The 12106-nt window shown below is 47.3% G+C and overlaps 1 protein-coding gene across 1 annotated transcript in view; it reads left to right on the forward strand.

Moving 5' to 3' along the window:
- The window catches only part of LOC135918256 (uncharacterized), a 185463-nt gene extending 174285 nt beyond the window's left edge, over window positions 1-11178 (forward strand). Inside the window, exons 15-16 of the mRNA XM_070532839.1 lie at window positions 10380-10416; window positions 10926-11178. Of these exons, the coding sequence (XP_070388940.1) occupies window positions 10380-10416; window positions 10926-11044 (156 nt within the window). The 3' untranslated portion in view covers window positions 11045-11178. The remainder of the gene's footprint in view (window positions 1-10379; window positions 10417-10925) is intronic.
- The last annotated feature ends 928 nt before the right edge of the window (window positions 11179-12106 follow it).

Here is a 12106-nt window from a genome sequence, read left to right on the forward strand (position 1 = left end):
AGTCCTATTCTACAAGCTGTCATAGTGCACCTGTCTGTGGCAAAACGTAAGCGAGGTTGTTGTTGCTTCTCATGGGTGACAATGTGCGACATGGCAAATGTGACACTTCTGTCTCGGATGTTAATCGCGGCGCCGTACTCACGTAGGAAATCCGTGCCCAATGTAAGTTCTTTACAGCAGTCAGTAAGGATGGCGAGGGTCGCGACGAAGGTTGAACCGGCGATTACGAGTCGGGTCATGCATTTCCCGACAGGTGCCATCAACTGACTTCCGGCGGTTCTTATGTTGGGCGCGTGCCATGGTGTCTTCACCTTCCTTAGTTTGTCGGCGACCTGTAAGCTTATGATTGAAAAATGGGAGCCAGTGTCAAACAGAGCGGTTACTTCGTAGCCGTCAATGCGAACGATGAGCTCAGCGCTGACGATGTCAGTTACGTCTTTCCTACTTGTATCGGTCGTGTTTGTCGTATTCGTCGTATTCGTCATTGTACTGGGCGTCTTTTTCGTCATCGTGGTCTTCACGTCGTCGTCTGTCGATAACGGAGGATGTGGAGAAGTTAGAGTATTCGCATAGAACGACAGAATGCTGAGCTAGTTGGTAAGGATTCGTTAGGCGTTCATTTTGTCCACTTCTCTACCCTTGTGGGCTGTCTGCACGCCTCACCTCTTTTTTGCATAACGAGTATTGGCAGCCTCATCCGGAGGTTGCTGCGGCTTGTTTCCACGTCAAGGGCTAAGGGATCTTCCCCTAATGACGTATTCAAAACTGCGACGAGTCGGCGCATTGTAGCGCGCAAGAGATGGAGAAGGAGAACGTGGTCGTGGCGTCGTCGTATTTTGTGGCTGACTGTTTACAGGAGCGTCCTTGTTAGCGCGTCGGCAGTCGCACGGTGAATAAGCATAGTTGGCAGGAAAGCTTGGACGTTGAGCGGCGCGATAGTTATTCCATTTGTGGCAAACTCTATAGACGTGTCCAGCTCCGCCGCAATGGTAGCACAATGATCGACGGTCGACAGTGCGCCACAAATCGGTTTTCCGACGCTGGTAGTTCGGCGGTAATTCTCCATGGAGCTAATGAGTGGCGTGCGCATGTCAAAAATGCAGCATTGTTTGTGCTGGCATGACCGGCAGTGTCGGTAGAGTCGATGAGGGTGACGATGTCGGCTCTGTTTGTGGCGTAGGTGGTGTAGTAGTTATGGGTGTCAACGGCGTTGAAGTCGCCTTGAGTTCACGGCGAACAGCCTCCGCATTAGTGAGGCGCCGTGGAGCGTTCCCACAGTCTGGTGCTCAAAAAGCTTGCCGGACTTCCTCCTGGACCACATCAGCAACAATAGATAACGCTGGCGTCGGTTCTGTAGGCGCAACAACAAAGCCAAGCTGCCGAAACTCTTTTCGCACCACCTCTCGGACATCTTCATGCAGAGACATGTCGTTACTCGCAGCCAGTACGGAAGTGTTCGCCGCCGAGTTCCTCATGTCATGCTGGCGGTATCGTTGCTGCAGGGCCCGTTCAATGTCTTTAGCCTCTTCTGTGAACTGTGCCATTGGTGTCAGTGGATTTCTCACAAGGCCGGCAAACAGCTACACCTTCACACCTCGCAAGAGATAGCGCACCTTTCTTTCCTCTGGCATGTCTGGGTCTGCCCTACGGAAAAGACGGGCCATGTCTTCCGAGAACATAGTAACACTCTCATTGGGTTTTTGAACGCGGATTGCAAGGGGACGCTTCGTGTTTTCTCTCCTGTCAATGCTTGAAAATGTATCCAGCAGCTGTGCGCGCTAGTAGTACCACATGGCAACGCTCCTCTCCCGGTTGACGTACCACGTACCAGCATCGTCCTTCAAATAGAAATAGACACTCGAGAGTTGGTCCGCCGAGCTGGTCTTATAGATATACTGGGCGACGCGCTCGAACTGCTCTAGCCAATCTTGGACGTCTTCAAAAGCATCACCAAGAAAGCTCTCCGGGAACATAGGATTCTGTAGTGTTATTTGCAATGGAGCTGCGGTGGCCATGTTATTTGTAGGAGGCAAACGATTTATCGAAGTTTCTTGCAGGACACTGTACTCGGGCGCTAAGCCTAGCAGGCGACGACTGAACCGGTGGACCCGCCGACGTCGACGTCCGACGGCGCGATATGAGGCCCCATCTGCAGCCGGTGTGACGTCATCACGTGACGTCACATCATGTGATCTCACTTCAAGGTCAATGGTGGCCACCGCCGGGAGGCGACCGCGGCGCAATATGAGGCGCCATCTGCAGCCGGTGTGACGTGATCACGTGACGTCATGTCACGTGACCTACTTGAAGGTCACTTGAAGGTCAATGGTGGCCACCGCCGGGAGGTCACCGACGGCGCGATATGAGGCCCCATCTGCAGCCTCTGTGACGTGATCACGTGACGTCATGTCACGTGACCCCACTTCAGGGTCAATGGTGGCCACCGGCGGGCGTCGCGCGAAGGCCCGAAACCTACGCTAATATACTTCGCATAATATATAACACGTCTGGCAAGACGTCTCAGAGTCGTTGAAAGAACGGTTTGTAGCACCCACATCGGCTACCATGCCAGGGGGCGCTCATAGCAAGAACAACGGACGGACGGAAAAAAACTTTAATGGAAAAAGGACCTGCGAGGTTGCCAGCCCGGGCTCAGGCCACCCGGGCATTGTGTGCGGTGAGGCATAGCCTTTCCACCGCTGCCCGGGCCCGCTGGATAGCCCATAATTGGTCGTGTAGTTCTGAGCTAGTCAGAGCGCTTAGCCATCGCTCCTCGAGAAGGTCCGGTTCTATCTTGTCCTCTACGTATACTGAACCGATCTGTGTGCACTTCCACAAGATGTGTGCCATGTCTGCGTGTTCGTGTTTGCAGAGCTTGCAGCTTGCGTCTGGATATTGTGTTGAATTTATTCTGTTTAAGTGTACTGGGTTTCGGAACGTTCGGGTTTGCAATCTTCTCCAATCTGTTTCTTGAGACCTGTCGAGTTGTTTGTGGGGTTGTGGGTATGCTTCTCTTTGTTTCGTGTAGTGTGTCAGTATGTCGTGGTACGTGACCAGCCTATCCCTGTCGTCTTTTATCGCTTCTTCGTCGTCCTCGCCTCCTCCGTCTTCTCCATCGCCTCCGCCGCAGTCCTTTCCTCTTCCCCAAGGGTTGCGGGGTGTTGGGCCGTCACTGTCCGTGCCGCGGTGGGTTAGTGTTCGCGCGACTCGGTGGGCCTTCTCGTTGAGGTTGGGAGGGGTATTCATGGTAACTTCTCCCATATGTGCCGGGATCCATTTGAGGTATTTGGGTGTAATTGTGCCGTTCTTAAAGTCTTCTGCTCTGTGGTTCAGGATTGTGGCCGCCTCGGTGGAGACCCAGCCCTTTGTGAAATTCCTAATAGCCGTCTTCGAGTCGCTGATTATTGTTCTGTATTGTTGCCGACCGCTGATTATAGCCAATGCGATTGCCGTTTCTTCCGCTGCCTCCGATGATCTAGTCCTTACGGAGCCCGCAGTCACGGTCTTTCCTTTCGTGCATACGACCGCCATTGCGAAGAGGGAGTTACCTTTGTCAGCGCCGACACCACCATTGTCGTCCCTGTTTCGGGGGTACCGCGCGGCGTCTACGAAGAGCACCCCCTCCCGCGCGCCGTGATTTTTGAGAATCGTTTTCGTGCGGCATTTTAGCATTTTAGCAAGAACAAGGACGTAAATATAGAAGGTACTGGGGGGCGTAGGCTCCAGTATCAGATCTGCAGCCTACGCGTAGGTGGGCGCTCCTTTGGCACTCTACTGTGGTGACCTAGGACTTACACATGACCGAACCTAGCAACAATGCTGTACATCAAGCCCTCGCTGAGTCAAGTCGCCGAGTCAAGCCCTCGCCTCCCTATGTCCCAGAGGCATGACTTCAGCTGCCGTTCCTTTGCACGCAGTACCCCCGCTGTGTTTTCCCCAGGTCGAAGCGCAATTTTCCTTGCGCCAGATCACTTCGCATATGACGCAATTCTACAAAGTGATCCCTTCACTAATAAATGGATCCGGGGCTTTCCATCCCTAAATTTATCAAGCCGATTGCAATAGATGGATCCCGATCATCGATCATACCATGTTATCTGCAAAGTGAGGTGCTGGAAGCCTTTTACGATTGTCCAACGGCTGGTCGTCTAGACCACCACAAGACTTACGACAAAATGCGAGGTCCCTGCTTCTGGCCTAGCGTCTCTTCGGCCGTTGCGAAGTACGTCGGTTTCTACGTTCATTGTTAAAGCCGCAATAGACCGACAGCAGCTTCTTCTGGATTTTTGCAACTTCTTACTTGTCGCGATTCGCCTTTCCAGGTCATTGGAATATACTTGTACAGTCCTCTTCTCGCGACTTAAAATGAAAATTGTTAGATTGTGACGGCCATTGAGCTCCTAACCAGCTACGCGGACACAGCCTCTCTATACAATCGGGGGCTGACACTGAAGCCGCCGATTTCGTTAGACGAAACAGTTTTTTTACATAACGGATTTCCCCGAGCTCTCCTCAGCGACCACGGCAAACCTTCCTCTCTTCTATCCTTGTCAAAGATCTGCGCGCCTCAACCACCAGTCACAAGAAGACTTCCAGCTACCATCCGCACATCAACGGCTTGACGGAGCGCTTTCATCGTATCTTCTCAGACATGATTGCAATGTACATCCGCCGCGACCACGCGAACTGCGATGCAATCGTGGTGTTCGTGACATTCGCTTGTAACACGGCTACGCAGCGTACCACCAGCTCTTCTCCATTTTTCCTCATCCATGGCCGCTCGCCCAGTTTCGTTCTGGGTGTATCGTTTCTTGCGACTCTTTAACCCCCAGCAGCTCCTTTCTGAGAAGAATTTTTGTCTCGCCTCGCGGGCTGCTATGACCTCCTTCGCCTTAACACCAGTTTCTGCCAACACAAGAGGAAGATTGGATATAACTCGACGCACCATGCTGGCACTTATTCCCCTGGCGAGGAAGTTCTTCTTTACACTCCTGTGCGCGTTCCCGGCTTATGCGAAAAATTTATCACTCGATTTATTAAACCTTACACGGTCATTCAGCAGAAAGCTCCTTCTAATTACCGTGTCTCGCCCCTAAAAACGTCATCCAATAATCTTTGCCGCGGGACAGAGATAGTGCGTGTCTCTTGTATGAAACGATATACTCTGCACATTTTATACTTCCACGAGACCACGTGGCCTCTCCACAGCAACAACGAACAAGTCGGAAAGCAACACATGTCTCACTTTCATCTTCCTAATATCGTCATATCATCGTGCACTGTACGTCGTCCTCATCTGTATGCATCATCATCGGCTGCGCAGCTTCATCTTCATCTGGCAGGACGCGCTCAGCTGGAATAAAGCGCTTGCTAATACGATTTACAAACCTTGTGCATTTTCTTGAGTAAAACTCATTTTCCACCTCAGCTCAACGTGGTTTTCGCAAAACCTTCTCATGAGAAACCCAACTACTGTCTTTTACTCGCAGATTGCGTTGCATTTTAGATCGTGATTCGTGTATGGAGTGTGTTTTGTTAGATTTTAGCAAGGCGTTCGACTAGGTTCGCGAGAAGCTGCTGGTTTTCAAGCTAAGACTTCGAAATCTTGGCTATAACCCTCTGACACGGAATATGGTGTCTTTTTACTTACCGTATCACTTTATTACTGCGAATAATTATGACTCATCAGTGACAAATGTTCACTTTGATCTGCCTCCGCCATCAGTAAAAGTGCCCCTACTTTTCGTAACTTATAATAACGACCTACCGTCTTCGTCGACGTGTCAATTTATTTGTTTGCCGATGATTGCGTGATACATTGTCGACTAATTACTAACGACAGCACTAGTGTGCTTCGATTTGGCTTAACTATGTTATTGATTGCTGCAACACCTGGGTAATGAAACTCAGTATTATGAAACGTAAAGTTATGAGTGTGCACAGGAACACCAGCACGCTTCCTACTTGCCAACGGAGCAAATTTGCCCGAGAACGCGCTTATACAAATATTTAAGCATTATTATACTGCAAATATAACTCGTAGTTTTCAGATTGCGTAAATAATAAATAAAGCTAATATAACGCCCGGTTACGTACGTCACTATTTTTATAAGGCACGATCAGCTATAATATTGATACTTGCAACCCTATATTAGATTACCCTGCAGCTTTATGGGACCTATACCATAAAACCATATTTTTTTCAATCGAGCTTGTTTAAAATAATTCAGTCTGGTGTATGTTTTCGAATTAAAATTGTAGCCCAAGCATGACATCAATAAAAAGCAATTTATGCCTTCCATCCCTTGCATATCGTGGAACAATAGCACGTTTGACTCTGGTTCACCAATGTTATCACCATTCCTCCTTTCACAGAAACATAATTTTGAGTCTCATTACCTGTCTCGCCGCATCGATCACCTCCATAAAGTTCTAATTCAAACAGGTCACACTGACACTTTCAGTCATGTCTTTTTCCCAAATCTTCACAGCAATGAAACTCCCTTCTCGGTGATATTACCGCTATTGTCGATAACAAAGGTTGCCGCAATGCATTAGCTCACATTGTAGAATAAAAGTTATTATTAGGCCATTTCATTTACTTCGCGCACTATTAATGCAGACAATAACTAACATTGCTAATTATTTGCAACTAAGTGGGCAAAACTAAGTGCTCTTTTTCGAAAGATTTGTCCGAAAGTTTGTTTTTCACGCATGTTTATTCTACGCGACATGGCTTCTTCATATTTTTCTTGTCGCACGTGGCTGTTTGTGCCACGCATGCACGGCTTTTTATCTTTGTCAAGTTGACCAGTGTCTTTAATATCTCTGTCTTCAAAAATAAACTTTTAGTTGCGTGGAGACATTGAATACTTAGGAATCACTAATTTAGTTTATCACTAAACTTGTTTCGTTTTTGTATTTCATTGTTGTGCTTCCCGTTCTACCACTCCTCTCTGTGATGGCCTCGGGCCGTCGAGGTAATATAAATAAAAAATTTAAAAAATATTGCAGGGAAGTTTTAATGAGATGAAATAATGTTGGCTGCCCCGTAAACTTAATAATAAAGAGGATTTATTGCATTGAACTGATAGAAGACCCCCTAAATACTGAGGAAGCCTTGTTCGCAAGCGTAACTGTAACTAGGCACCTTGCGTGTGCTGACAGAGTAGTGTGATCACTGCCACTCAGTGTTTTTCTGTAGGCTGCATATCAAGCACCCCAGATACTGCTATGAAATGCAGTTACATTCTTGGCGATAACAAAAGCCTTGACAGTGAATGCCAATGTCATGTTTAGAGGCTGTCATGTCCTCCGAAAGTATGCCAAAACATTACCGCCCCTTCCAGCCCACGAAGATGGTCGAACAGCGAAGCTGTGTTAATTAAAGCTAGCGTTACACCTTGCAAGTCAAATTTCGCAAGCAGTCTATATTGTAAATCTTTTATTTCGCCATTCCCTTGCCTCATTTTCGCCTTTGCGTGCTTCGCCTGGTGAGCATGCTTTAGGAGCGCTGCCGTTTAAACCCGGCATTTCTGGCGCGCAGCCCCGGGTCGGCCCTAGGACCACGAGCCCTTTCACGAATCAACTCTCGCTGGCGTTCGTGCTAGGCGGCTGCCTCCTCAGTAGTACGCACTACTCGTGGTATTGCCACAATTATAGCTGGGATGAAATGGCCGGAACCAGTAATCGACAGCTTCATATATTGGGCGCTAGGCCCCCCACTTGAGATGCGGACACTACAATAGTTTTGATGATTGGTTTGACGTTGGACGTGGCGGCCGGAACGGCACTGCTGGGAAGCCATGCGCTGCTATTATCGCGTTTGAATCGCTGGGCACTGTTCGTTGGCCCCAAACTGCCAGCATAACATTTGTTTCTTTCGTGGCAGGGTCGAATCAATCGTCGATAAATTCGATGCCCATCTGGCTCAATCGCAGAAAATCCACCGTTTCACAACCATATAAGATTCGCGCATGAGACAGCATTCGCCAATGGGTCACTCCAATCACTTTCCCCCTATTCGGCTGTTCTTTCCCTTTCACTCTAGGTCACGTGGCTCCTTTTTAGCGGTGTCAGACAACCACGTCAATGGTCTGCATAAACATCTTCGCTGCAAATAAGTTGCTTGCCTATAGGCAAGCGACATTTTCAGTTTTGACATCATGCACATTCTATTTTAAGTGCTTTTGAAATTGCATCGTTTGTTGATGCAAATGCAGTCAAAGATTCCACATGGTATATATATACCACGGCGCCACAGTATTTCTTCTGGAGCCTGTCCCTGACATGTACCAGTGCATGCTGCAGCTTGCGAGTGGAAACGTGCGCCTAGCTGAATTCATAGGTTTTCAAAACGTGCGAAGGCCTCACCAGTGGGACATAATGAACAGTAACATCAACTCAAGGACGCGCGGCCAAGTGAGACTATTGGCCTTCCTGGACGAGGTTCTATGCAAGTAATGAAAGTTTGGGGGTATCCGCACTCGGGAAATTCGCTGCGTACTCTGGTGTCCTGATTAGGCCAAATTTTAGCGGTCATATCTTTTACAGTCACCTGCATAGACTAAGCCCGAGAGAGCACAACCCGAAGTTTTTATCCCTTCCATAGAATATTGTTTAGGGAGTCCTGTCACCTCGCAATGCCACGCGCTCTCAAGGTCACGCCACCATTTGCTATCTCACTTAACTGAGTGATGCCTTCCCACAAGTTATGAAAAACTATGAAGTTAGGTAGCCCAGACTTGCACCCCTCTTTGCACTATGGACTGGAAGGTGTGAAGATGCAGAAGAAGAAGAAGACGCTGCCAGGAATTCTATAACATTTACGCTGTGCGAATGGCGACTATTTTACATGGGCGAAAACAATACTTTGAAAGCGCTTGAGACAACGTTTGTATGACGTCAAAGAGATGAATTAAAATTGAATTAGAAGCGAAAAATAAAGATTGTGTTTCAAATGCCCTCATCAACATCATCTTTGGTGACAGCCACATTCAGCAGCTCGCCAATTCCGTGAACAGTATTACTGAAGTCCTCATCAGCAAGCTTCGGTATTCTCTTTATCTAAATGTTACATTTGCGAGAGTATTGTTCGGATGCATTGATTCTATGCTCTTGTTGGGACAAATTCTTTTTTCAAATCTTGACACTCGGTTGCTAGCTTTCTATTGACGCTCCTGAGAGACATGTTATCTTCCACAACATTGGAATTATCTCCCCTTATTTTCTCAACTTCATCATTGGAAAAGCTCACACCATGTTTTAGGTCTCTTAGTTCCTGTATTTTTTTTCCCTCAATTGCAGATTTGAATCCAAGCATCTTCTTGCACATCTCTTCTCGAAACATTCCTAATTCGCTCATGACTACAAAAATCTGTCACACACGAGAGCTCCACTTTGGCAGCATAGAGGCAGCTATCCCAATGATTCTCGTGTAGAAACAAAAGGGCTGCTAACCTGCAATGAACGCAACGCGGCTTCTGATGGACGCTGTCGCTACCCTCTTTGCTGTCAAATCTGATGGTTAAAGTATAATGGATTAGAAATTAATCACATGGCAATAATACTGTATTTTTCTAGTAGACTAAATACCTCACTACGCATTTGTAGTGCAGCTCAACGTGCAGACTCAGCCAGAAAAGGAAAACGCTTGCGAGGAGGCTGAACCGGAATCGTGATAAAAACTCCGGATGTAACCAGTGGGTTAGTGGCGTTTTCTTCTTGATTAAACATTGTCAGAAGTGGCACCATGTGTGTGTGAATGTTCCTTCTTCGTCCACCGTTGCTGTCGCGCCTTCACTTCAGATCATCCGGCTGTAACATCCTGCGGGAAGACGGCCAGCTACAAACTCGCGTGACTGCGCGCGATCTTCTGCGACAAGATATATAACTGCGTATCCATGTGCCTGAAACTAACGTTCACACTAAATATTGCGCAACTGCTCTACGAAAGCACATACCTTCTATTACCCGCCGCTGTAGCTTATTGGCTGAGCATCGCGCTGCTCAGTTTAAGGTTGCGTCTGCGATGGGAGTGAAATGTAAAAACGCTCGTTTACTTGCATTGAAGTGCATGTGTGAAAACGCAGTGGTTACAAACGAGTCCGTGGTCTCTATGAAAAGTGTTCCTGAGAATTAGATCGGGCTTTCGGCACCTAATACTAATGAATTTATTTTTCACATTTAACATTTTCTGAATTACCGAGGTTATAGGCCTTGGGTCATGTGTGTAAGCTCACATACGCTTTGTCACTCAAGCCTAGTGCTACTTTTTACGTTTGCGTTGTGCATTATCTCCGTCAAATACGTACAGACGCTATGACTCGAAAGACTTCGCAACTCAATTTGTGCGGTTAATGAGAACGTGCGCCTTCCAGGATGGGAAAATGAGGCACCGAAGGAAAGGAAGTGCATGTAAGTGTTATTCAAATGCAGCTTCCGCGGCTGTTTAGGCTGTTAAACATCTAAGAATCGTTTACAGGAGTGGAAAGCACCGAAACGTATATTTTGTACTTTCATCCGCATGAGTATCAGCACATGAACCTCCAAAAGGTTTCCGCAAAGCGTTTTCTGGCCTTCTTAGCAACAAAAACAGTTAGACAAGACGTGTTTTAGCCTTCTTTGTTAGTGTCAGATGTTTTACCCTATTTGTCTTGTGCAAGACGGCTTCAGAACGCCTTTCCTCAGTGGCACAGGAAGAGTCGGGCATTGTTGACAAACACATTAAGATGTGCGGCTCCCAGGAGATGTGTCTCTGAGGTAGTTGGCTTCGGATATGGCTAAGTTATTCTTAGAGCCGAGTGTCGAAGTTGAGCGCAAGTTTGTGTCAGTGTATTTTTGAAAACGTGCGTGTTTATTTAGTGAATTATGTGCTCTTGGTGGCGATTGATAGACTCAACCTGGAAATCTGCATTCGTACGCAGTACACCAAAGCCCGTCGGATATTTGGATCGCTCCATCACCGATCTGCGTTGTTGATGTTCAACGTCCACCTGGGGGACGTCAGGAAGAAATGCAGCATCGAAGCTTTCAGTGCCATTAGATGGATCTGCAATGACTTCTTAGGCCAGCGAAGTTGTGGCTGAAACGCCTTCCCATCGTCTCTGCGCTGCACGTACACTCTAATCTTGGTAACCTTTAAGTATACCTATAAACATTAGTAACGAATAAAATAACGGTTACATCGTCCGTCCTTTTGATGTTTGCATGCCAAGCTGCTGATGCTCATACTGATGCTCATGCCAAGGTTATAATGACGAGACTGAGTTAGACGGGAGCTTTTTATTAGTTACATTGATCTTCTGCCAGCATGTAACCTCTATACTGTAACTTATATAATTTTTAGTAACCTTTAACCAAGACTTCACGGAGACATTATGTAGGGAGTGGAAGTTCGCAATTGACACATTAACAAAGCGCAGTATAAGTTACCTGCGTGCACACATGGTTGATTCACTTGATAAGCACGTGTACGGGTGTTCAGTCGCAAATTTTGACAGAGAGCAAATTACTCACTGAGCCGGCAGAGCCACATGTCGGATGTAGGCCGCGGGAAAAGAGCGTTCTGCAAGAATAATAACGATTCTTGCCGGAAGTACAAACATCGACTGAACAAGTATTATACACAATTAGAGATTTTCACGCACCCTACGTTTGTCCTGCAGAAAGCTATCTCGTTGCTGCCTCATGCCGCTGCGGACACACGCTGCCGCAAGTGTTATTGTTGTTGTTTCTTATGGGTCTCACACTCACGGATTAGGGAGCCCTTTTGACATACGTTTAGTTTGTAACGTGACAAAATAATGCTCCGCTGGCACTTCTGCCTTCTTCATGAGGCGAGAAAAAAGAAGCATGACTATTATTATTATATGGTAGGAACTTGGAAGGCCCTTTTGCCGTGTTTACACAATGTGACTTTGGTTGGTTGCATTCATGGAGCAAGCTCAATCGCAGACTGATGTACCAACGCTTTCCTCATATGACAGGCATCCAGCGCAATGCGTGGCCTAGAAAGCGTTGCCTAGAAAGCGTCCAAAGAATTTAATGAGTGTTGCCCCAACGGAAGATATATTATATGAACTCGTCTGCAAAACAATCTGCGGAC

Source organism: Dermacentor albipictus, chromosome 2 (assembly GCF_038994185.2).
Source record: "Dermacentor albipictus isolate Rhodes 1998 colony chromosome 2, USDA_Dalb.pri_finalv2, whole genome shotgun sequence".
Classification (NCBI taxonomy): domain Eukaryota; kingdom Metazoa; phylum Arthropoda; class Arachnida; order Ixodida; family Ixodidae; genus Dermacentor; species Dermacentor albipictus.